The sequence below is a fragment of the Podarcis vaucheri genome (assembly GCF_965113315.1).
Source record: "Podarcis vaucheri genome assembly, chromosome: 9".
NCBI lineage: Eukaryota > Metazoa > Chordata > Lepidosauria > Squamata > Lacertidae > Podarcis > Podarcis vaucheri.
The window spans coordinates 11,333,909-11,359,226 of NC_138767.1; the positions used below are offsets into that span (position 1 = coordinate 11,333,909).

Genomic DNA, 25,318 nt, shown 5'->3' on the forward strand with positions numbered 1-25,318 from the left:
TTATTTTTCATTAGCTTATTTCCCGGACCTCCTCACGCCTCCCTTTTTTGTATTCCAATTCGGTTTGTTGGTTCAGCAAATCCCTACCCTCTTTGTTTATCCTAGTCTTTAATTTTAAAATATTATGACATTAAGTTTTTACATAAGTAATCCATTTTTCATATTACCTTATAATATTACAGCTGAAAACCGCTTAGTTTCTATTCAACATCATTCTAACATTCATCAATTTCACAATATTTCTGTAGATAGTCTTTAAATTTCTTCCAATCTTCTTCCACCGACTCTTCTCCCTGGTCTCGGATTCTGGCAGTCATTTCCGCCAGTTCCATGTAGTCCATCAGAAATGTTTTTCAAAAGTAAGCACACCTCTCTGAATTCAGATGCAAGAGTGGTTCTATCAGTTACAGATGGGAGGACATCCATACACTGTACAATCCCCACTTGGCTCACGACATTTGCCATAAGCGAGTAAATTGTTCTAGCAGGTTTTCTTCAAGCTGCATGTCTTAAAAGGAGAAGAATAAGCCTACCGCTTTCAAGATTTGTTTGGCAGGGGCGAAAGCTTTGGAGGGAGAGAAAGGGTTCCTTGGAGAGGAGAACTTAAATCAAATCATGAGCTTGCCGTCTTGGTTGTTACTTATTGTGCTCCCTGGCTGGCTTGGTAAACTTTGTCTATGTGGCGTCTTTTAAAATTAGTACAAGCCAGAGAGGGATCCAGGAAAAGCAGCGTTGCTTGACAATCAGACAAACCCAGTGTGCAGGTCTTTTGGGGTGGAAAAAGAGCCTTGAAAACTGACCAGCACATCTGCCATAAGAACGTAAGAGGAGCTTGCAGGATCAAGCCAATGGACCATCTACTTCAGCATCCTATTCTCGCAGTGGCCATGCCAATGCCCCAGTGGGAAGCATGAAAGCAGGATTTGAGTGTTGCAGCTGCCCTCTCCCCTGCCTTCAAGGCTCCACTGCCTCCGACAGATGAAGTAAAACATAACCATTGTGGGTAGTAGCCATTAGTAGTCATATCCTCCATAAAGCAGAGGTTCCATTACAGTGGTGCCCCGCAAGACGAATGCCTCGCAAGACGGAAAACTTGCTAGATGAAAGAGTTTTCTGTTTTGGAGGTGCTTCGCAAAACGAATTTCCTATGGGCTTGCTTCGCAAGACGACAATGTCTTGCGAGTTCCTGCTGGTTTTTTTTCCTCCCCCCCCCTTTTTCTAAGCCGCTAAGCCGCTTATCAGCTGATCCGATCAGCAGATAAGCCGCTAAAAGCTGCTAAAAGCCGCTAATAGCGCTAATCCGCTAATCCTTCAATGGGCTTGCTTCGCAAGATGAAAAAACCGCTAGACGAAGAGAATCACAGAACGGATTCTTTTCGTCTTGCGAGGCACCACTGTACAAAGTTCCCCGAGGCAACTGTCTGTGGAGCAAGGAATTCCTGAAGAAGGCTGTTGCTGAGGAGGCAAGGCTTCCCTGTACAGAAGCCGTGCCAAGCTTTCCTCAGCAAGGCTTGTTCTTCTGTTAAAGCCTCGAAATGCTTCCCACCTTGAGCAGAAGCAAATTCTCTTACAGTACTGTTTCTTGTTTGATGAAAGCCTGGGATTGGGAAATCCCCTGAGCTTCTTGGCTGTGAACCCAGTATCCTCAAACACATCCAAGATTGATATATTATTTCATCCTGTTTGAAATGCTGCCAGTGATATAAAGGTCTGCTGCAATCGTTCGAATAAGAAATAAAATCTCATTTCAATTCTGGGCCCTGGCTTTGACTAGTCCACAGGAGAATGGTATTTTTCCAAGGGAGGAGCAGTTGATAGGAACACCCATCTGCAAGCACTTGTTGTACTGATACAGTAAACTTGCTTGTAAATAGCCACTTGCCTAGTCATCTGTGATGAGCTGGAATTTCCTCCAGGGGAGTAGGCAGGGGCTAGTTGTGTAAATTGGAAGGCACATGATTCTTTGGTTTCAAACTGTTTGGTTACTCCACAAATGACCTACGTGTAAATAGTAAAAAAGAAAGAAAGGGGAAAAACGGTTTCTGAGTTGGTAGCTTGTGTAGACATTTTTGGAAGGCAGACCAATAATGTCCTCCTAAGGCTCCATCGTGACCTTTAAGATTGACTTACGTGGAGCTGAGGCCAGAATTTTATTTGTTTATTTGATTTGATTTCTGTACAACCCAAGGAGCCCCGGGCAATAAACACATCCATAAAATATTTCATTTCATTATTCCTTTCTAAATTCTAAATGTTAGACGTGAAGGACAGCGTTAACATTTATGGCGGTCATTAACAAGACTAGAGTTTGCACCAGTTGCTCCGAATAATTGTATCTCGCCAGAGAGAAAAGTGTGAGTCAAGCTAATGGGTTTTCCCTCTTTACTTTTTCCTGAGACTGGAAATAGTCTTCTGTGTTGCTTCCCTGCCATGGTTTGGATCTGAGCCTTGGGGCTGTGTGGGAAGGGGGGAGAGGAAAACCCTCTTTTCTCTTTGAGCCAGAAGAATTCTGCGCTCTCCTCCTTCTCCTCCTCCAAGGCCTGCTGAAGGACAGCGGATGACTTAGGGCACAGTTGCAGCGCTTCAATTTTATTAGCTCCGGTTAGCAGAGCTCGGCTTGGTTTATAAATAGCAGCCCACAGTGGAGATGGCAATTCCAGAAGTGGCTGACCGTCACATGGCAAACTTTCCTTCTGCACTTTTTGGGTGGTTGCGAGGGAAATGCTTATTCCCCTGGCCTCTCACTTTTATCCTCCTGGAATGACGTTCTTTCTGTTGTATTTCTACCCCACGCCCTGTTCATTCCTCTCTATATTTTCTTCCCTGAGACCTCCGAGTATAGGGTGGTATATAAATCCAATTAATAATAATAATATATATGTGTGTATAATAGATAGGTAGAAAACGCAGTGCCAGATGGAGGGTTTTCCTGTACAGTGGTACCTCTGGTTACGAACGGGATCCGTTCCGGAGGCCCGTTCGCAACATGAAAAGAACGCAACCCGCAGGGGTGTGTCTGCGCATGCGCAGGTTGCAATTCGCCTCTTCTGCACATGCGTGTGACATCATTTTGTGCGTCTGCGCATGTGCGAGCGGCAAAACCCTTTCCGGTACTTCTGGGTCGCCGTGGGACGTAACTTGAGAGAACGTAACATGAAGCGGATGTAACATGAGGTATGACTGTACAGGCGACTTGAGCCAAAGCGCCACAAAATTGAGAAGATCCATGATAGAGAAGATCCATTTGGGGGTGCCAGTTTTTCACCTCCCCCAGAGCACCATATTACCAAAGATTACCAAAGTCCGCCCCCGAACAAACATATATATAGGCACACACACTGTGAATGGGAAAGGAATCCACGCATTGGACTGTAGTGTGCCCTCAATATCAATGGGGCTGCCCCAAATTTCAAAATGGATAGTACAGACCCCTGTTAGTTTAGATCAACCTTCTTCAACCGGGTGCCTTCCAGATGTTTTGGGATTAAAGCTCCCTTCAGGCTCCAGGGCAGGGCAAAGTCTGGTTTAAACAGTGCAATGCAGCTAATTACAACTAGTTGTGCCCAAATGGCTACTAGCCATCCCTCCCCGCCCCCCGGACAGTCTTTTGTCAAAAGAAGTTGGTATAACATAACATATTATGTGAAGAGTGCTGGAACTTAAGCTTTTACAAGCCCCATATGTGACATGTTCTGCATAAGTTTTATTGATTTTTTAATCTCTGTTTGATCGATTTTAAGCTGTGCTTTATGTGTAGTTTGTTTTCAGTTTTACCTGTATCTTACTGATAATTTCAGAAATGCACACAGCTTGTAGAATTTGGAGATTTACACAGCTTGCACATCTTTCTAAATAAATAAAATTAAACGTGCCAATTTTGGCCAAACCAGTTGTTTGGAGACCCCTCTCTCATTCGCAGTGTTCCAATTCCCAGAGTGGTTTAACAGTCAATTCCTCTTCCCAGGGAACTCTGGGAATTGTAGCTCTCTGAGGGGAATAGGTGTCTCCTAACAAGTCTCAGCAGCCTTAACAAACTACACTTCCCAGAATTCATTGGAGTAAGCCATGGCTGTATAAAGTAGTATGATAGTTATTTAAATGGAAAGAGGAGATGGGGTCCTAGACAGGCCCGTCCATCTCTAGTCTGACTCTGTGTAAGGAAACTTTTTCTCTTTCCGTACAGCTTTATCTTTTTATTCCTGAGAAGCAGGGTGCTAATCAGTATTTTTAAAAGGTGATTATTATTTTTTTTAAAAAGAAGATTTACTTATGTTTGAGAGACTTTTATATTGCCCTCCATGAAACAGAGTCTTTCGGAACCTAGAAGCTGCCTGTTCTTGCTGTTTATTGCAAACAAATCTCATCTTTCTTCCAAAGAACTCTAGTTTCTGCATCTAAATGTATTTGAAAGAAATGTATTTGAAAGAAAGCTAGATATGTTTATTTCAATGGAGGATGCATTTACGTGATGTGACATGATGGTGTGATATCGGTGGCCGTGGTTGCTTCTCATTGATAAGCAATGATAAAGCCAACTCTATAAAAACCTTGACATGTTTCTTCTTTGGCATTTCAGAACGATGATCTCCGAAACCTGTCCCTCTCGGGCCACGTCGGTTTTGACAGCCTCCCCGATCAGCTGGTCAACAAGTCAACCTCGCAGGGCTTCTGCTTCAACATCCTTTGTGTTGGTAAGTGATGATAATGGGCTTCTGAACAAAGAGATTATCTGCATGTACTTCCCGGATGCAACATGCAGGGCGAACAATATAAAATCCCTCCTGCCTGGTGGTACCTAGCGTGTAAGACACGAAGCATCACAGGGAATCTTTTAAATGGAAATGCTCAGCTTTTTGTGCAGGTTTCTCCACCCCCCCCCCACAAAAAAAGTCTGAAAACCAGCAAAGCATTTGGAACCTCGCATGTTTAAAACTGAAACTAAACTGGGAAGTGATGTTGGATGCTTAGCTGGTGTTTCCTGGATTTTTGGAAACCTGGGCAAAAGTTTGTGTCAGGGAACTGACATAAGAGGCACGGGAGAAGGAGAGGGTCTCTGATTCTGCAGGAGAAGGTCCCAGCGCTAGAGGGAGACTCAGCTGGGAAAAAGGGGAAGGGAATAAGTGTAACACCAGGGACCCAGGAGAGCAACGGGACAGGGAGGTGCAGGGGCTCCAGGACTCTTCGTTGGAAGTTAGCGAGGAGAGCCCAAGCACCCCGCTGCCCATGCCCACCCTGCGCAGGAGACTCCCGCGCAGTGAGAGGCGGAGACGATTGGGCGTCAAACAACTCTTATGTTGGCAACTCTTTAAGAAACACCCACAGACAGATTCTACGAGTGACTAAGGGCAGCCACGCTGAGATGGGCTGTGCAGTCCGGAGGGTTTAACCAGGCAATCCAATGCTCAAACGGAGCAGGATTACGCACGAGTAACTCCCAGCCACTACAGTTTGTTCTCCCTCAGTTAAAATTGCAAATGTACCAGATGTCAATGGGAAAATGATGCATAGACACTGGGGAGCTATAGCCTAGTTGCCACTGAGCATTGCACCCTGTACATAAGAACATCCAGTACTGGCATTTAGGTGTCTGCTTAAGCACCTCGTGTCAGGACACAAGAAGAACAGTGTCCTCTTCTTAATTGTTGGGCTGCCAGGTGCCTCTGGGAATTCTGCAAGCAGAACCTGAGTACAACAGCTCTCTCCCCACATCTGAATCCAAGTGACTTGCATACAGAGGCATAACACTTCGAACAGTGGTGGCAATTCATAGCCATCATGGCTCGTAGCTACTTCTCCATGACAGACCTACACTTTCCCCGGTCATTCAGGGCTAAGGAATGGGGCCATGCCATCCACACGAGGTGTGTAAATGTGGAGCTCCCGCACTCTGCCCTGTAAGAAGCAAGCAATTGTTGACACGGATGCGAATGCACCTTCTGAAGCATGGAGAATTATGTAGCTAGCACTGGGGGAGAATTCGAGTGGGAAGTACAAAATACTCTGCATTGACACAACCGTTTCAAGCGCCCAGACTTTATAAGGGAACTCCACTGTATCCTTCCGTTTCCTCGCACTGAATTACGCCATAGCCCATATATTGGCAAAGAAAGTGCAGAAATTTTTTAAAAATAAATAATATTTTCTAGTACCTTAGGTAAATGGCTTAGAGATTTATTTATTTCTTTAATTATTAAGTGGTCTATAAATTTTGAAAGAAAAATAAACAAGCCAATGCTGCAAGGCAAGTTGATAGAACTGGAAATATACATATGTCAAATAGTGCTTCTTCCTCACCCCAGTGAATTCCTCACAAACTTTGTTGTTGTTTAGTCGTTTAGTCATGTCCGACTCTTTGTGACCCCATGGATCAGAGCACACCAGGCACTCCTGTCTTCCACTGCCTCCCGCAGTTTGGTCAGACTCATGTTCGTAGCTTCGAGAACACTGTCCAACCATCTCGTCCTCTGTCATCCCCTTCTCCTTGTGCCCTCCATTTCCCCCAACATTAGGGTCTTTTCCAGGGAGTCTTCTCTTCTCATGGGGTGGCCAAAGTATTGGAGCCTCAGCTTCAGGATCTGTCCTTCCAGTGAGCTCTCAGGGCTGATTTCCTTAAGAATGGATACATTTGATCTTCTTGCAGTCCATGGGACTCTCAAGAGTCTCCTCCAGCACCATAACTCAAAAGCATAAATTCTTCGGCGATCAGCCTTCTTTATGGTCCAGCTCTCACTTCCATACATTACTACTGGGAAAACCATAGCTTTAACTATACGGACCTTTGTTGGCAAGGTGATGTCTCTGCTTTTTAAGATGCTGTCTAGGTTTGCCATTGCCTTTCTCCCAAGGATCAGGCGTCTTTTAATTTCGTGACTGCTGTCACCTCAACTTACACCAACGAAAGAAGTGCCATGGTCAGATCACTTCCTGGTGCAACTGGACTTCTCTGCGACCCATCCCCTCTGCAGGGAGGTGGGACCAATTCGGATGGTCCGCCCCCGCCACTTAATGGATCCAAATGGTTTCCAGAGAGTGGTAGGGGATGCTTTATCCCATGTTGATGGCCTTTCAGCTGATTCCCTGGTGGCCCGCTGGAATGTGGAGTTAACCAGGGCTATTGACTGTTTGGCTCCGAAGCGCCCTCTCCGATTGCATGGAGCCCGGACAGCCCCGTGGTTTTCCACGGATCTGAGGGCAATGAAACAATTGTTGAGACGGCTAGAGCGCCGGTGGCGGATAACTCATTCCGAATCTGACCGGACACAGGTTAGAGCTCAACGTCGAGCCTACCAAGTGGCGATAGCGACGGCGAAGAAGAATTTCTTCACCGCCTCTATTGCATCTGCAGAAAACAGCAGCAGGAGACTTTTTCAGGTGGTTCACAATTTAGCGGAACCACCTGCAACATCGGGGCCCAGTACGGGCCACATGTTCTCCTGCAATGATTTCGCAAAGTTCTTTGCAGATAAAATCGCTCAGATTCGGGAAGAAGTAGACTCCACCGTGGGAGCAGGGCCGGGGCGGGAGAGTGCAAGAGTTCTGTCTAGTCAAGTTGAGTGGAATCAATTCCAATCTGTTACCTCTGAGGATGTGGACAGGCTGCTTGGACGAGTGAAACCAACCACCTGTCTCCTGGATCCTTGCCCATCCTGGCTTATAAAAGCTAGCCGGGAAGGACTGGGCGATGGGCTTCGTGGGGTGGTGAATGCTTCCCTCCGTGAGGGAGCCTTCCCAGATCTGCTGAAAGAGGCGGTTATTAAACCGCTTCTTAAAAAACCATCTTTAGATGCGGCCACGATGGCCAATTATCGCCCAGTCTCAAATCTTCCATTCTTGGGCAAGGTGATTGAGCGAGCGGTTGCCGAACAACTCCAGGCACGCCTGGAAGAAGCGGACCATTTGGATCCCTTCCAGTCGGGATTCAGGCCTCATCATGGGACTGAAACTGCCTTGGTCGCACTGGTTGATGATCTCCGGCGGGCTAGGGACAAAGGTGAGAGCTGTTTCCTAGTTCTGCTGGATCTCTCAGCGGCGTTCGATACCATCGACCATAGCATCCTTCTGGACCGTCTTGGGGGGCTGGGAGCTGGGGGCACTGTTATACAGTGGTTCCGCTCCTTCCTCCTAGGCCGTGTTCAGAAAGTGGTGGTGGGGGATGAGTGTTCAGACCCCTGGGCTCTCACTTGTGGGGTGCCTCAGGGTTCTGTCCTCTCCCCCATGCTTTTCAACATCTACATGCGGCCGCTGGGAGAGATCATCAGGAGGTTTGGGCTGGGTGTTCATCAGTATGCGGATGATACCCAGCTCTACCTCTCTTTTAAATCAGAACCAGTGAAGGCGGTGAAGATCCTGTGTGAGTGTCTGGAGGCGGTTGGAGGATGGATGGCGGCTAACAGATTGAGGTTGAATCCTGACAAGACAGAAGTACTGTTTTTGGGGGACAGGAGGCGGGCAGGTGTGGAGGATTCCCTGGTCCTGAATGGGGTAACTGTGCCCCTGAAGGACCAGGTGCGCAGCCTGGGAGTCATTTTGGACTCACAGCTGTCCATGGAGGCACAGGTCAAATCTGTGTCCAGGGCAGCTGTTTACCAGCTCCATCTGGTACGTAGGCTGAGACCCTATCTGCCTGCGGACTGTCTCGCCAGAGTGGTGCATGCTCTGGTTATCTCCCGCTTGGACTACTGCAATGCACTCTACGTGGGGCTACCTTTGAAGGTGACTCGGAAACTACAACTAATCCAGAATGCGGCAGCTAGACTGGTGACTGGGAGCGGCCGCCGAGACCATATAACACCGGTCTTGAAAGACCTGCATTGGCTCCCAGTACGTTTCCGAGCACAATTCAAAGTGTTGGTGCTGACCTTTAAAGCCCTAAACGGCCTCGGTCCAGTATACCTGAAGGAGCGTCTCCACCCCCATCAGTCTGCCCGGACGCTGAGGTCCAGCGCCGAGGGCCTTCTGGCGGTTCCCTCACTGCGAGAAGCAAAGCTACAGGGAACCAGGCAGAGGGCCTTCTCGGTAGTGGCGCCCGCCCTGTGGAACACCCTTCCAGCAGATGTCAAGGCGATAAACAACTACCTGACATTCAGGAGACATCTTAAGGCAGCCCTGTTCAGGGAAGTTTTTAACGTGTGATATTTTATTGTATTTTTGGTTTTTATGGAAGCCGCCCAGAGTGACTGGGGAGGCCCAGCCAGATGGGCGGGGTATAAATAATAAATTATTATTATTATTATTATTATTATTACAAACTTACGTAGCACCAAATTGCAGCCCTAGAGAAACTCTCAAGCAAATGTCCCCAAAGACTGGAAGCCTCGCTCAGCCGCCCCTCTGGCTCCTGAGATTTCAGCAGGGAATTCAGTCACGCTCCCATATCTTTGTAAACATGAGGACTAGAAACTTGAGTTTCTTTTCATATTTTTTTAACAAAAAGGAAGCTCAGCAGGCTGATAGCTGCAGTTTGCATCCCTTCGCATCGCATTGCTTTGCTTTCTCCGCGATCTAGTGGGAATTGTGGCATCCACACATAGCCTCTCTTCTGAGCCTGCGTACAGGGTGAACTGTCCTCAAGGTTACAGCCAAAGTCATCCGGAGTCAAATTTTATCCGTGGAATGCAAAAGGCCGCTGCCTCTTCTTTGCTCTCCCATGAGGATTAGTGTTTTCATATCCATCAAATTAAAACAACGAGGAAAAGAGATGTCGTCAAAACCGCAGCAAGCTGTTGAACAAAGTGGTTTGAGCTTCTAGAGGCTGGAGCGATGTTGTTTCCCCGAGACCTTTCCTATTTGCATCCCCTGAAAGGCATTTCTGTGCGTCCGCAAAACGAAACCATTGATCTCTGCACTTCGCTTGGCAGGGCTGAGCTATTCCCGTTGCTGCCTGTTTATATGAAATCCGGTTTTGTTTTTACAATGAAACTTTAGCAGGCAGCTTCGCTGTTCCTTTTAAAAGAGAAAATATTGACTGGGGTTTTATTGCACCGTTGTTGTTTTTTTAAAAAAAGAAAAGGAACGTGACTTGCATCCACAGCTGGTTTAAGAACATAAGGAAAGCCTGCTGGGTCAGGCCAGCATCCTTCTCTCACAGTGGACGACCAGGTGCCTTATGGGAATATCTCAAGCAGCACCTGAATGGAACAGCCCTCCACAAGTGGAATACGCCAGGCAGAAAAATACAAGAGAAGATGAAGAAATTAGAAAAGAATGTACTACGGCACTGACAAAATAGGATTTGTATTTGTACATACTGGACTTGGTGATCAACTGAAAAGCTACTTTTTAATATATCATGTCACCAAGTTGATTTCGACATTATGAGAAGCTCTCCTCAATACCAGCAATTGGCAGTCAAAAGCCCTGGAGATAGTATATGCTTGGCCATGATGGCTGGTAGCCACTGGCAGCTTTCTCCTCTATGAGATGTGTGGTCTTACGCAGTTGAACTTTTTGTGCCCTTGCCAAAACCTCTGTGCCGATGCCTTTTTTGCAGGAAATATGCGGCAGTTAATAATTTAACCAGTGGAAGGTCCCACTTGCCACAAAAAGGAAAGGCCAACCCCAGTTGTGTTGCTTCTCTTTGCTTCCTGTTAGAGTAACATACCCAAACCAAAATGACCTTAAAAAATATATGAGTAAATGTGCCCATAAACTCCCAGCCCCGCCGATTTAAATTTAGCCTTTCTCTATTAAATTCTGGGCCCTCCCACCCATTTCCAGCTAAACCAATTAAGGTTGAAACCCAGTGCTAATTGGCAGGTGTATATTTTTCCTGCTAAATGAAAATAAGAAATAGCATGCTTCTGGGGTGAGCTTCTGTTGCTGGGTCCCTGCTCTTGCCAACCTAGCAGTTCGAAAGCACGTCAAAGTGCAAATAGATAAATAGGTACCGCTCCAGTGGGAAGGTAAACGGTGTTTCTGTGTGCTGCTCTGGTTCACCAGAAGCAGCTTAGTCATGCTGGCCACATGACCCAGAAGCTGTACGCCGGCTCCCTCGGCCAATAAAGCAAGATGAGCGCCACAACCTCAGAGTTGGCCATGACTGGACCTAATGGTCAGGGGTCCCTTTACCTTTACCTATAATTGCATCACACTGTTGATTCATGTTAAGAATGTGTTCTACTAAGACCCCTAGATCCATTTTAACGTGCTGAGTTTTGTAAGTGCTGCAAAAACAATGTTGGCATGTTGTTCTTAATAGATTTCCCAAAGTACACTCTCTCTCTCTCTCTCTCTCTGTGTGTGTGTGTGTGTCAGTGCTGGTCCAGGACTAGCTTCTAGCAGTTGTAGACTTCTGATCTGATGTAACTTTTGGCTGCAATTTTAATTGAGAACTGATGAAATAGGTCTTGCAGATTTTTGAAGCAATGCAAACCTGTGTATAACTCACAAATAGCTCAGTCCCAAGGAATTCTGACTCTCACTTGTTTTAACAATAGCAGCAACAAAATGCCAGGTCTAGTATTTGAAACAAGCTCCTGAGCTCAGAATCCCGTAACTGTGAGTGTACATGCTGCCTTCAGTGTTAGCCCTACTCAGAGTAGACCCAGTGAAGTTCAAAAACATGAATAGCTTCATGTCCATTAATTTCACTGGGTCTGCTCCAATTAGGACTCAAACCTATGACTTTTGCTCTTTACTCCCGTTGGTCAACGTAAGAGTCCTGGTAAAAAAATGAAGTAGCTTCTGCAAGCCTGAAGTTTGCCCAGCTTTGACCTCTTTGCAAAGTTAGGATTTGATCTATAAATTACTTAATCTAGCAGACCATGGAGTCTCATTCCTAAGCAATGCTTGCCTTGCCCCATTCCTGTAACTTTGGAATTCTAATGTCTCATTTAAGCAGAATATCCTTGATTTGGACACCAGGAAGAAAGTCATTGGTAGGCTAAAGGTAGTGGCTGTGGGCTTCTCAGACTCCTAACCTGAATGTGGTCCTTTTCAGGGGAAACGGGCATTGGCAAATCGACGCTCATGGACACCCTGTTCAACACAAAGTTTGAAAGTGACCCAGCCACTCACAACGAGCCTGGCGTGCGGTTGAAAGCAAGGAGTTACGAACTTCAGGAGAGCAACGTCCGCCTGAAGCTGACGATCGTTGACACGGTGGGATTTGGAGACCAGATTAACAAAGATGACAGGTTAGCATCAAGACTGCTCCAGACTATTCTTTGAAGGGCCAAGCACTTTGCAGAGTAGAGGGAAATCACACATGTAAGCTTTCCTCATGCTGGAAAGTTGACATGTTCAATTTGCCTCTTGATCTGCAGGGTGAAATGTGGTATGCTTTTCAAACATGCGATTTCTCCCCAAGTGCCTTTTGAGGTGGGAAAAGCCCTCTGTGAGAAAGATACTATGACACAGACAACTTTTGACTCATCCATTTGGGGCAGCGGCAGACTCAGATTTAAGTGGAACAATGGATGTGATGTGTCTTACCTTTGCACATTAGTCTTTGAAACTCCCTCCGTAGAGAAGCTGGACTAGCAGGTGAAGCCTTTGTCATCCAAGCAGGCTTTTGGCCATTGCTTTTTACTTAAAAGGGTTGGTGCTGTGTTTTCATTGTAACTGTTGGTATGTTTTAAAACACATCCTATATATGTATATAATTTCGATTCTATCCATTTTGGGTTTTTTGACTATTGGTTTTTCTATGTTTCCAGCTGTTCTTATCTGTAAGCCAAAGAGTCCTGTCAGGGAAAATGGTGTGCTATCAGTAAATATATAGTAATATCAGTACCCCATTCACACTATACATTTAAAAGACAGGCATGACTTTCCCCAGAGAATTATGGGATGTGTGATTTATTAAGACCACTCCAGCGGGAAGGTAAACGGCGTTTCCGTGTGCTGCTCTGGTTCGCCAAAAGCGACTTAGTCATGCTGGCCACATGACCTGGAAGCTGCACGCCGGCTCCCTCGGCCAATAAAGCGAAATGAGCGCCGCAACCCCAGAGTCGGCCATGACTGGACCTAATGGTCAGGGGTCCCTTTACCTTTTACTAGTTTATGAAGGGTGCCGAGACTTATTAGCAGACCCCTCTTCGCCCACTACAACTCCCAGGGCAGTGCTATTTTTCTAGAAAAAGAGGGGCTGGAACTCACCATGAATTCCTCCCTTGTTCTCTTGTAACGGCAATGGTGTCTACCTGAGAGGTGCTGGAACTAAGTTCTGGCTTCGGGGGGGGGGGGAGCCCTGAGTTTAGAAATCAATCCTCCTTCCCAGGGAACTCTGGGAATTGTAGTTCTCTGAGGGAGAGTAAGGGTCCCCTAACAACTCTCTTGCATTTTTAGCAAACCACAGTTCCCAGGATTCTTTGGGAGGAAGCCATGTCTGCTTAAAGTGGCATGATACTGCTTTAAATGTGCTGATGGGGCTTTAGGTTTCAAACCTTGCTGGGAATCTCAGCCCTCCTTGCTGAACTCTCCTCTCCCTTCATCAAGCCTGGATGTGTGGTGTGTGTGTGTGTGTGTGTACAGACGCACTGAAACAGCTCTTGTTTTTTGAAGTGGCACATATGTGCACAAACCAAGGGGGAAAGGACTTCTAAAATGAAAAGCCCGCCCCCCCCCTCCCAGGAGCAGGTGTTCCATATGGAAATGTGTTGCCACTTTGTCTCCTGAACCGCTTTGCATCTGATTTAATTCAGCCAGAGCCAGAAGCATTGTCTCCCCTCATCTGTCAAGACCTCCTTTGTTCAAGGGTGTACAGCAGGGCTCACGCTATGACCCACGACGTGAATGGGAGAGCCGTTACCTCCTCGGCGCCTTGTCACAATCGGGCGCTTGTCCCAAACGATCGCAAGCTAAGCGTCGTGGCTGCAATTAGTCCCCTGGCCTGGCTCGTTTTAGTGATTTACAAGGGGGTTCTTCTCTCTAAGCCCAGAGCAGGAAGAGCTCTAAGACGTCAACGCTGATTGCTTACAGTGCGCACTGTTGACGGAGACCACTTGTGGAGCATATGCGTTGTCTCCAGTTTCTGAAGAAGGCAGGTCTGGGAGGAAAAGATCAGGATCACAAGATGCATCTCGTTTCAAGACTTTCCTTTGTCTTTTCCAGTTTTATGCATGCTGGTGGGTCTTCTGTGGCCATGCAGCTTGATTACCCAGGGCTGCGTTCGGTACCCGTGTTTGTCACAAGGTCAGCCATCGATGGGTTTCTCTTTCCAGCAGCACAAGACATTCCCATCAGTGTTGTCAGGGCTAGCAATATTTTAGAGCGGAGCTTTCCAAACTGGTGACACACTTTTTAGACATGCATCATTTTGCGACACAGTCATTCAGTTTTACTAGCAAATTGGACCTTTAAAGCCCTAAACGGCCTCGGCCCAGTATATCCCACCCATCGTTCAGCCCAGACACTGAGGTCCAGCTCTGAGGGCCTTCTGGCAGTTCCCTCCCTGCGAGAAGTGAGGTTACAGGGAACCAAGCAGAGGGCCTTCTCGGTGGTGGCACCCGCCCTGTGGAACGCCCTCCCTTCAGATGTCAAGGAAATAAACAACTACCTGAGGCTGCATGTTTGGTATGGATCAGGGACTGGATAAAACTGGAAAAGGAAGAAGCATTGGACTTAGAAGGCCATGGTAATAGATTTGAATGGCATGGGAAAGGAAACGTGTTTGATTTTTTTATCGCTGATGATGATGATGATGATGATGATGATGTTGGGAGCTGCCCAGAGTGCCTGGGGAAACCCATCCCAATGGGTGGGGTATAAATAAATAAATTATTTATTATTATTTTAAGCTAACTCCTTTCCATCCCCCGGGAGGAGCGCGGGAAGCATTTGCATGACACACCTACACACTGCAGTCAACACACTTAATGGGTCGTGACACACAGTTTGGAAAGCTCTCTTTTAGAGGATTTGTATCCCAGTTGGAGAGTGCTTGAAATGTAAGGTGCTGAGGGGAACCTATGCATAACAAGCTTTCTTAACCTGCATAGATCATAATGCAGCGCTACTGGCCTCCTAATATGTGACCAATACATGATCAAGTATATGGAACCGGTGAAGAGAGGCAAAATAATCAGACTAAACACTGACTTTTGTCTTGCCTTTTATTCATTTTTACAATTCTGGGGATTTCTCTCCTGGTGTTTGTTATTTATGATGTGTAGCCTTACCTTCTACGAAATCAATATATACATTTTAAAAACATAATCAAGTAAACGAGCAAGGGGATTTTCAGTTGCATAGTAGTCACAAGTGACGTGGGTGAGCCACTCCCACAGGTGGTGAGCCTTGCCAAAACATTTCTTGAAACAATTCGTTTCAGTGTTTGCATGTTACCTGAAACCCGGAATATGTTGTTTGAATGCCTATGTCTCTTATTATCTCCTTTTAAAAACCAGTTTAGCTGGCAGTTTAGCTATTTCCACACAGGAAACCCAAGAATGCTTAAGTTCGTTTTAAACTAGTTTTGGGAATGCATGTTGTAGCTGAACTTTAAAAGCCTTCAGTTTGCTGACTGCGCTTTATCTGGCGGCAAAGCTATTTTAATGACTTCATCTAAACTTTCCTAAATAGGAAATAAGCTTTAGCAAGGAATTCTTGGAATGTGCGGCTTGTGAGGAAGAATTTCAAGGATGCCTGCTTTTTAACCCATTCTGAAAGTGAGGCATCTTTGCTTCCATAAAGGTGGATGAGATACCACAGCTGCCACAGCACATGGAAGGAGAGAAGGGTATAGCGCAGTCCCTGGCACCATTGCCATGGTTGCATATTGAGGCCTCCATTCACCCACACGGTTTCTTATCCTCACAACCATCCTGTGAGGTTGGTTAGGCTGAAAACGCAGCGGCTGGCCCAGAGGTCACAGCGGCTGGCTTCAAGTGTCACGCAGCTCAGCTCACTCCTAATCTGTGAGGAACCTCAGGCCCAAATGTGACCCTCCAGGACTCTGTATCTGGCCTTCAAGACTCGCCTCAGTCCAAAACCCTCCCCAGGCCTGCACTGTACCCTGCCTGGGTCTTTCTGCCTGGTTTAATTGCGTCCTTCAACTCCCAAAGATGCTTCTTGCTTCCTGGGATGCAGGACACAGTGCGTGCGCATAAAACAGGGGTTGGCAAAGTTTTTGCAGCTTGGGCCGATTCACGGTCCCGCGGACGCCATGGTGGGCCGAAACGTGCACAAATGCTCCTTCCAGCACTGAGGAGGTGTGCGCAGCTTCCTGTAGCCAATGGGAGGCCGCCCAGCATTGCAGAAGGCGGTCCCTGCTTCGCTCCGCGCCAGTTTAGTGTGGCGCACAGGAGGCGACCGAGCAGGTGGCAGGGGTCCATGGGCCGGTTAAACGACCCCCGTGGGCCGCTTGTGGCCCATGGGCCTTCGGTTGCTGACCCCTGGCATAAAACTAGACAGCTGTATAAAGGGGTGTGGGTGTATGTATGTGTATGTGTATATATAGATATAGGCACAGGGGTACCTTGGGTTAAGAACTTAATTCGTTCCGGAGGTCTGTTCTTAACCTGAGGAACCACTTTCGCTAATGGGGCCTCCCACTGTCGCCGCACGATTTCTGTTCCCATCCTGAAGCAAAGTTCTTAACCTGAGGTACTATTTCTGGGTTAGCTGAGTCTGTAACCTGAAGCGTATGTAACCTGAAGCGTATGTAACCCGAGGTACCACTGTATTAATAATAATAATAATAATAATAATAATAATAATAATAATAATAATAATTTATTTATACCCCGCCCATCTGGCTGGGGTTCCCCAGCCACTCTGGGCAGCTTCCAACAAAGCATTAAAATACAGTGGTCTGTCAAACATTAAAAGCTTCCCTAAACAGGCCTGCCTTCAGATGTCTTCTAAAAGTCTGGTAGTTGTTGTTCTCTTTGACATCTGGTGGGAGGGCGTTCCACAGGGAGGGCGCCACTACCAAGAAGGCCCTGTGCCTGGTTCCCTGTAACTTGGCTTCTCTCAGTGAGGGAACCGCCAGAAGGCCCTCAGCGCTGGACCTCAGTGTCTGGGCAGAATGATGGGGGTGGAGACGCTCCTTCAGATAGATAGATATTCATTGCTGCACCCATTTATGCCTCTGGCCCCAAAGTCACCCAGAAGGGAATGTGTCACTTGTTCCGAAAAAGCTCCCCCCCCCACTTGCTGCAATGACTGCACCATGCTGGCTCCCTCTGGAAAGGATATCTGATTGCAGAGCTGGGGAAGAAACCCAGGAGAGTTGCAACGGGCAAACCTAGGCTATGTTCAATTCTGAGGTGCTGGCGGTAAGAGCACCGACAAGGAGAGCAATTGTGCTCGTGGCTACAGGAACTTTGAAGCACCGCCTTTATGCCATAGAAACAAAGCAATACAGTTATCTCTAGAACATGTGGGCAAAGGGACAAAGAACTGGAGAGTCGGGGAACAAACCGCAGAGTTTCTGAGACGTCATGGCTTCAGCATACCAGTTGCTGCGATTCACAGGTGGGCAGAGGGTTGTTGCGCTCATGTTCAGCTTGCAAGCTTCCCACAGGCATCTGGTCGGCAGTGTCAGAAACTTAGATATGAAGGCTGGGAGCTAAAGGACGCCTTAAACCCAGGTTATGGGTGCAGCAACAGAATGTCTAGGCGTGCTTTTTCTATAACAAGAATGCAAAGCTGAAAATGAATGGACTGCAGCTAAAATATTACGTTCGTTTTTCATATGGTCTAGTCCTTCCCCTGCCGACCCCCCTAATATTCTTAAAAGGGTCTCTTCTCCAGTCTTCAGAGAGTAGCTGGAAGTGGGGAGGCAGAAAAAGGTCCCACAGTTGTACCTCAGGTTACAGACGCTTCAGGTTGCGTTTTCTCGGGTTGCAGACTGCCGAAACCTGGAAGTACCGGAACGGGTTACTTCCGGGTTTCAGTGGTCGCACATGCGCAGAAGCGCTAATTGCACTTTGCGCATGCACAGATGTGCCAAATCACAACCCACATGTGCGCAGATGCGGGTTACGGATGCTTCGGGTTGCGAATGTGCATCCCGCATAGATCACGTTCGCAACCCGAGCATCCACTGTACTTTCCTCCCACTCTGCAGTTTTAATCTGAAATATTAGGCGCAGTAATCTGAAATATTAGGCCCAGAGCTCAGAAACTGCTCAGAAATTCCCTGTTGCAAAATGCGCCTTAGAACAATGGGAGTTTTGAACACTGCTGGTCAGCCACTGTGAGAACTAGAGAACTGAGAACTAGATGGGATATTGGCAAGATCTAGCAGGCTCACCTTATATTTTACCTGTTATTTGCAGGCCACCTGTCTTCTGTAGGAGAGTGGCTTCCTTTGGCTGCTGCAATTTTTGCAGCAAGCCTTTGTCTGAAGCAGGAATCCTGATGTTGTGTAGAAGTATTTTCTTTCGTGCGACCTGAACTACAGCTGTCTGTGCCCATGGCTCAGTTCTGTGGGAGTGCAGAAGGGGCGTGGAATGTTATATTCAGTGTTAGAAACTTGGGTATATAAGCTAGGCTCCAAATGACACCTTGAAGCTAGGTTGCGGTCGCCACAACAGAATGTCTGTTCACCTGGGGGTTGGACTAAATAATCGCCTGGGTCCCTTCTAACGCTGCAGTTTTATGATTCTATGATCTCAGCTACAATGCTTGACTGTAGCTTGCTCTTACAACAGTTCACTTGTCCCAGTCCAGAAAGGAAGAACACACACAGCGGAAATGGGAATGGTATTAACGATGGACTAAGGCAGAGGCTTTTAAACTGCAGTCACCAACCTGGTGCCCAGAAATCTCCATGCAGTCCCAACTGGCCCTATGCCAGTAGCAAAATGCTCCTGGCGCCTGGCTAATTTCAAACACAGGTTATATTGCACGCACAATTCAGTTTTTCTTGAGAATCTATTTTCATGTACTGAATTGAGCAAGTTCCTAGTCCCTAACGTCTGTAGATAGAGGCTTGAAAGTGCATGTATGGGCAATGCATGCCTTAGGAGCCAGAAGTGTGGCTGAGGAACATCTCCAGTGATGGTGGTTGGGACCTGAGTGCCATACCTCCACAAAGCTCCTTAACCCCTTCTCATGACCAGCATAAATTATATTTAAAAATGCAGGTACATTATGAGTTGGGTTCATTTGCAGTATCAGCACTTCTTGATTCAGGTTTTGGATTGCCTGGCTGCAGAATCTTTAGTTATTAAAAGTGCAGAGAGCCCTCAACCTTCTCTGCCACATTGTGGGTGTTCGGACATAGTCTTGCTTTTTCTCTGCCTGTCTCTTTTTATAGTCCTTCTGCTTCGCTCCCCTTTGCTTGCCTCCGGCTTCCCCCAGCCATCAGCTGCTCCTTCGCTCTTCCCCCTTCTTTTCCCAGTTTCCCACTCCCCCTTCCACGCTTCTCCTTTGCTCAGTATTCACATTCCACAGCGATGCAAAAGGCCACAGACACAGGCCTTGCAGTCCTCTGCATCATGCCCTCATGCTATGAGGCCCTGTCAGAAATTTGGCTGTGGGTCTTCCGCACAACTGCCCAGCATGAAGTATGGAATCTGGAGCAGAGTTTGGCCTCCTGAGAATCTCCGTTTATGTGGCAGGAAAGGTCAAATTCCTACAACTGCATATCAAAGCCATCTTGGGGCTAACATCTGAAGGGAACCCTGTCCATTAACCCTCTTCACTTTCCCCTACTTTTTACATGTTCACAGCCCTCTGCCCTGTTAACACATTATGGGCTGTCAGCATACATGAGTGTCTTTGGTGTGGGAGGGCACTCTCTTATGTACTATGACTATTATTAATTCTTACTTATTAAATGGGATGTGGTTGGCACTGTGGGTTAAACCATTGAGCCTAGGGCTTGCCGATCAGAAGGTCAGCGGTTCAAATCCCCGCCACAGGGTGAGCTCCCATTGCTCGGTCCCTGCTCCTGCCTACCTAGCAGTTCAAAAACACGTCAAAGTGCAAGTAGATAAATAGGTACCGCTCTGGCGGGAAGGTAAATGGTGTTTCTGTGCGCTGCTCTGGTTCGCCAGAAGCGGCTTAGTCATGCTGGCTACATGACCCGGAAGCTGGACGCCGGCTCCCTCGGCCTATAAAGCGAGATAAGCGCCGCAACCCCAGAGTCGGCCACGACTGGACCTAATGGTCAGGGGCCCCTTTATCTTTACCTTTACTTATTAAATCAGTGTTCTGCCCTTCAACACGAAGGTTCCCACGGTGTTCCCTAGAAGTATATTAAAAGGCACACCACAAAACCAACAATATAACACACAATGCAAGAATTGTCAACCAACAATATGATACACAAATCAAAACGAAACATCAAAATACCAAGAATCCGGGATTCAAACAATCCAGCATCAAAGTTTATCTGCTCAAGCAATTAACAAGCCCAGACCTCTGACCCTGGAGCTGAAGAATATCTTGCTTTGGCTTACTTGGGGCCAATGGCTTGAGGTTGGTTGTTCATACAGTCTTGAGAGTTGTCAACCACAGTGTTATCCTACTTGACCTCAAATGTTTTTTGCACTTAATGCCTTAGGCACAAAACTGCAGCTCAGAGCCTTCTCCCCAGAATGCTTTTGGTTGTCTAACTGCCTCTCATTACACTCTAGCAAAAAAAATAATTTTTGGCAATCCCAATAGCACAAGTTTTCCGTTTTTAATCACTAAATCTCTCTTTTTCAGATTGAGATTTGCTGCAGGCTGTCGTTCTCCTTGTATAAAAACCTCCTCTCCCTTTTAAAACCGAGGAACAGGACCTTGGGAACAGCTGTGGGGGGAATTAGCAGGTTTTTAATTTAGCTCCCAGCGTACAAACGGGATGTCCTCCTGATAGCCGGACACTCAATCACAGCAGCTCCCAGCTCATTACGAACTGTTTTGATAAAGAAGGTTCATCTTCAGTTGAACAGCCAGCTGTGGGCAGTATCTCTGTAAAAGCACAGCATTCAGGACTCAAGTCAGCACGTAAGCAGGTTGCCTTGCCCTAAGTTGATCTACTATAAAAGGCTATTCAAAGGTTGTGGGCGGTACGCAACGTTGACACATAATTTAGACCCCCTTGGCTGTGGATGAATTAGGGTTCACCCAGACTTTCTTTTGTGCCACATTTCTAGGGACAGATCTGTATTTCAAAGCTCTGTGTCTGAACACTTTCCCCCCTGCTAAACACCATAGAATCGTATTTTTAATTGTATTATCTTGTATTTTTATGCTGCGAACCTCCCTGAGAACTTTGGATGAAGGACGGTCTACTACTACTATTACTACTAGATCAATGGAGGACTGCACCTTTGGGGGATGAAGTCAAACTGTTGGCAGGTTGCAGCAGGCTGTAGAGACCGATATGGGAAAATCATGAGGAATGGGACTCTTTGGAACAAGGGACCCCAAGGGTCATTTAGTCCAACCCCTTGCAATGCAGGGAGAGACATGTTTTGTTGCAGCTGGGGCAGGTTAAGGTGTCTGGTTGTGCTGCTGTCGATGCATCATGGCGTTTCTTCCCTTTCTGCTCCTCCCAGCGGTCATTCCTCCTCTGGTCACTGCTATTGGTGCACGACGTGATTGTCTTGTCTCCAGACAGTCAATAAATAATAAAACAAACCAACAAATAAAATAATAATCAGACCCAACAGCAGTCTGCAGAAAACCTGAATTGCCATTTGTTCCAATTCAGCCGGGTTTTCCTGGGGAAAGCAGTGGGGCAAAAGGGAAGCACTTTGAAGCGTGGACCTAGAAAGCAAAAGGCAAAAATGGTAAGGCTTGTATTCACAGTGTACCTTTGAAGTACATCATTTCCTTCAAAGAATCCTGGGCGCTGTAGTTTATCCATCAGAGACTTATGATTCCCAGCAAGCTTTAGCAAACCACAGTGCCCAGAATTCTTTGAAGGGGTAAATGTGCTTCGAATGTGCTTTATAAAGTTATATATAGCATGAGTGCAGTCCAAGTGCACAGGCTGGGTCACATTTTTCAAACATGGCAATACCTACCTGCCCTGTGTAGGGTGCCACCTAGCAGCCTACTATGTGAAACTTGAGCAAACTCTTGCCAACCTTCCCACCATCTTGACCTGTAAAGGTAAAGGGACCTCTGACCATTAGGTCCAGTCATGACCAACTCTGGGGTTGCGGCGCTCATCTCGCTTTATTGGCTGAGGGAGCCAGCATACAGCTTCTGGGTCATGTGGCCAGCATGACTAATCCACTTCTGGCGAACCAGAGCAGCGCACGGAAACGCCGTTTACCTTCCCGCCAGAGTGGTACCTATTTATCTACTTGCACCTTGACGTGCTTTCGAACTGCTAGGTTGGCAGGAGCAGGGACCGAGCAACAGGAGCTCACCCCGTTGTGGGGATTTGAACTGCTGACCTTCTGATCAGCAAGTCCTAGGCTCTGTGGTTTAACCCATAGTGCCACCCGCGTCCCTCATCTTGACCTGTACTTGCCATGATTTACACAAGATGGCGGACAGGGGGTGGTTGAAGAACTTTGAAAGAAACCTAATTCTCTTCCTCTCCTGTTGATACCTTGGCTTTTGGTTTCTGTGTTTTTGAGGGGAAGACTGGTCTTATAACTGCACTGGAAGTCACCTGGATGAAAACCCTATAATGGCAGTTGCATCCGGGTTTGAAATGTGATTCTTCTGTTTTCAGCTACAAGCCCATTGTGGAATACATAGACGCCCAGTTTGAAGCCTACCTGCAGGAGGAGCTGAAAATCAAGCGCTCCCTCTTTAACTACCACGACACCAGGATTCACGCTTGCTTATACTTCATCGCACCTACCGGCCACTCGCTGAAATCTCTTGATCTGGTCACCATGAAGAAGCTCGACAGTAAGGTACTCCACTTCTTACCTTGATGAGACCTTGCCTTGCTAGTTGCACAACTATAACAGTGAAGCAGATTTCTGTTGCGGAGAATTGTGGTGCGAAATAAAAATGCCATGCTAATTCACTTAATGGTAAGAAGCTTTGAGAGCGAGAGGTGGCGTTTTGATGGAGGGGCAGGATTCTGAAACTGTGGCTGATGCCACTTAATGTGTTCTTTCACCCTCAATGTGCTTCCTTCCCACCCTCACCCCCAAAATTGTGCTTATTCAAATTCAGGCAGATTTACTTAAAACCTACAGTTAATCAAGTGAAATGCTCCTTTAAAAAGTAATTTCAAAAATGATTCTGGATTCCGCCCCCTGCCAGAATAGACATTTGCTGAAAATAAGGCCTTTAATTTTGGCACAAGTTTGTTGGGTTTTGTTTTTGTTTTGTTTTTTTGCTTTTCTTCCAAATAGGGATTAGCAGCCTCCACAGGAAGTGAGTTTACATAATATAAGAGGATTGTCAAGCACTGTCTGTAGTTAAAAAGCTCTTGATTTCTGGGTCAATATTAACATCATCTCTACCAGGGTTGCTTTTTTTTAAAAAAAAATCCTCTGGTTTTATGGAAGGAAATTGCACCGAAGCAGTCCTTAACCTTGTTGCTTATGTGTGGTTCCTTCTTTTTCCTTACAAATGATCGACCTCATAAAGCAAGAGAGAAACCTAGTTTGTGGCCCTGGAAGCGTATTGTGAATCACTTACATAGCACTAAGGAAAGTCCTCAAGATGCTTTACCTTTTGCACAACCTTGTGAAGAAAGTCTCATAGGACCCAGTAGGACTTTCTCCTAAGTAGATGTTGCAGCCACAGCCCTAATCTGCTCTGTTTCCCAGCAACCCTGTGACTATTGTTCCCCCTTTATGCATAGGAAACTAATCTGAAAAACAAGTGATATTTTCTAAGACTATTTAGTGGTCTTGCTTGACTGTCATGGTAAACTGTGGTTTGTTGTTATGCAAACGAGCCTGTGCAAGCCTTCGACTTTCCCCTCCCTTCTTCCAGCACCCTTCTCTTCCATTTTTGGCTGTTCTCATTTTAGCATCATGCCTGAACGCAGAAGAAACTGTGGTTTGCCTTAACTGTGGCTTACTAAAGTGTGCCAGCTTCAAACTTTGCTTTACCGAAGTAGGATTGTTTCAACAAACCGTTGTTATGATAATGACAATGGTAATGATCATTACGATGTAATGATAAAGCTAATAAAAAATGAGTGAAATGCAAGATTCTGATCTCCTTGCAGTTGTGTCTGTGGACCGGGACCGCATGAACTTGAGGTGTGCACAGGTTTATTCACTTAAATTCTCTCAGAACGAGACCACTGAGCCTCTGGCAGATTTCAAACAGGTTTCCATATGCAGCCAAACTATCTTCTTTCCAGCTCACATTCAGAATATTCAAATTGGGGACACACAACATTTCCTGTTCACCACCTCTGTAGAAAGCAGAGAGGAAACAGCTACATGTGTGTGACTTCTATTTATGGCCAACTCCTTTGCTCTATAATGCAAATTGGTGGATCTTATCTGTTTCGCTGCCGGTGTAGCTAATTAAGAAAAGAAAAAGAAGGAAATGAGAAGATAGGCTGCACAAAGGTTTGCAATTCACATTCAAGGGTATTTGATAAGGTCTTCATTCACCACAACTTCATAACCTGAATTCCATCACCTGGAAAGCTTGGCTTGGCTTTGCATTCAACAAAATAGACGGTACACGTGAAATGAAAGAAGCGTAGTTAGATATGCCAGCCTGGCATTTTTATGGGTGATAGCTGTGTGAAGAGAATAGCTTGGGTGGGGCAGGTTTAAATGCTAAAGCCACCATCGAGGGCAGTGGCAATTGGCCTTGTGGGATGATAGTTCCTTTGCAAGCAGGGCTCCCTGATGGTGCCGATCAGCTGATTGGTGCTGACAGCAAGCCCCCCTGGAATTGCTTGTGTTGTAAACAAAAATCTGCCCTTTTTTCCCTTACGGGGTATCCAAGAGCCCATATAGAGTCCTTACGTAGGTGCCCTATTGGTAGGAGAAAATAACAGAGGCCAACCAGAGAATATTGAGAAGCAAAGCAGCTAATAAGCCTGATTTTTATTGATCTGTTGCAACAGGGTCCTCACTCACCACGCACAGGAGGGAGGAGGAACCCAGAACCAAGGTGTGCCTGCCCTTATATAGACATTTTAAATCCCCTGCCCTGGAGCTCAAGACCACCCCTCCATCCATCATACATACATCACAGAAGGGGTGTAACCTAAGACCATCCCCCCAGATACATCATACCAACATCACAGAAAAGGCGGTCTACAGCAGAAATCTGAGTGTGTTGTTTATCTCTTCTGACAGGTTACCTGTTTAATGGTCACTTGATTGGATTGCCTGGGGAGCCTGGACAGTCTTTTGTAATGACAAATACTTAGTTCCTGAGCCCAGGTCACAGGCTCACACCCTATTCATATCTTAAATGTGCCCTTAAGACAGGATTTGTGAAGGAAAAGACAATGGGGAGGCCTTTCCATTTTCCTTTGACC

General features: G+C 46.5%; 1 protein-coding gene across 4 annotated transcripts in view; it reads left to right on the forward strand.

Moving 5' to 3' along the window:
- Positions 1 to 25,318, forward strand: part of SEPTIN11 (septin 11) — a 103,601-nt gene that overhangs the window by 36,390 nt on the left and 41,893 nt on the right. For all 4 annotated transcript variants that reach the window (XM_082236543.1, XM_082236544.1, XM_082236545.1 and 1 more), the window contains exons 2-4: positions 4,577 to 4,691; positions 11,939 to 12,134; positions 22,574 to 22,760. In XM_082236543.1, the coding sequence (XP_082092669.1) occupies positions 4,577 to 4,691; positions 11,939 to 12,134; positions 22,574 to 22,760 (498 nt within the window). The remainder of the gene's footprint in view (positions 1 to 4,576; positions 4,692 to 11,938; positions 12,135 to 22,573; positions 22,761 to 25,318) is intronic.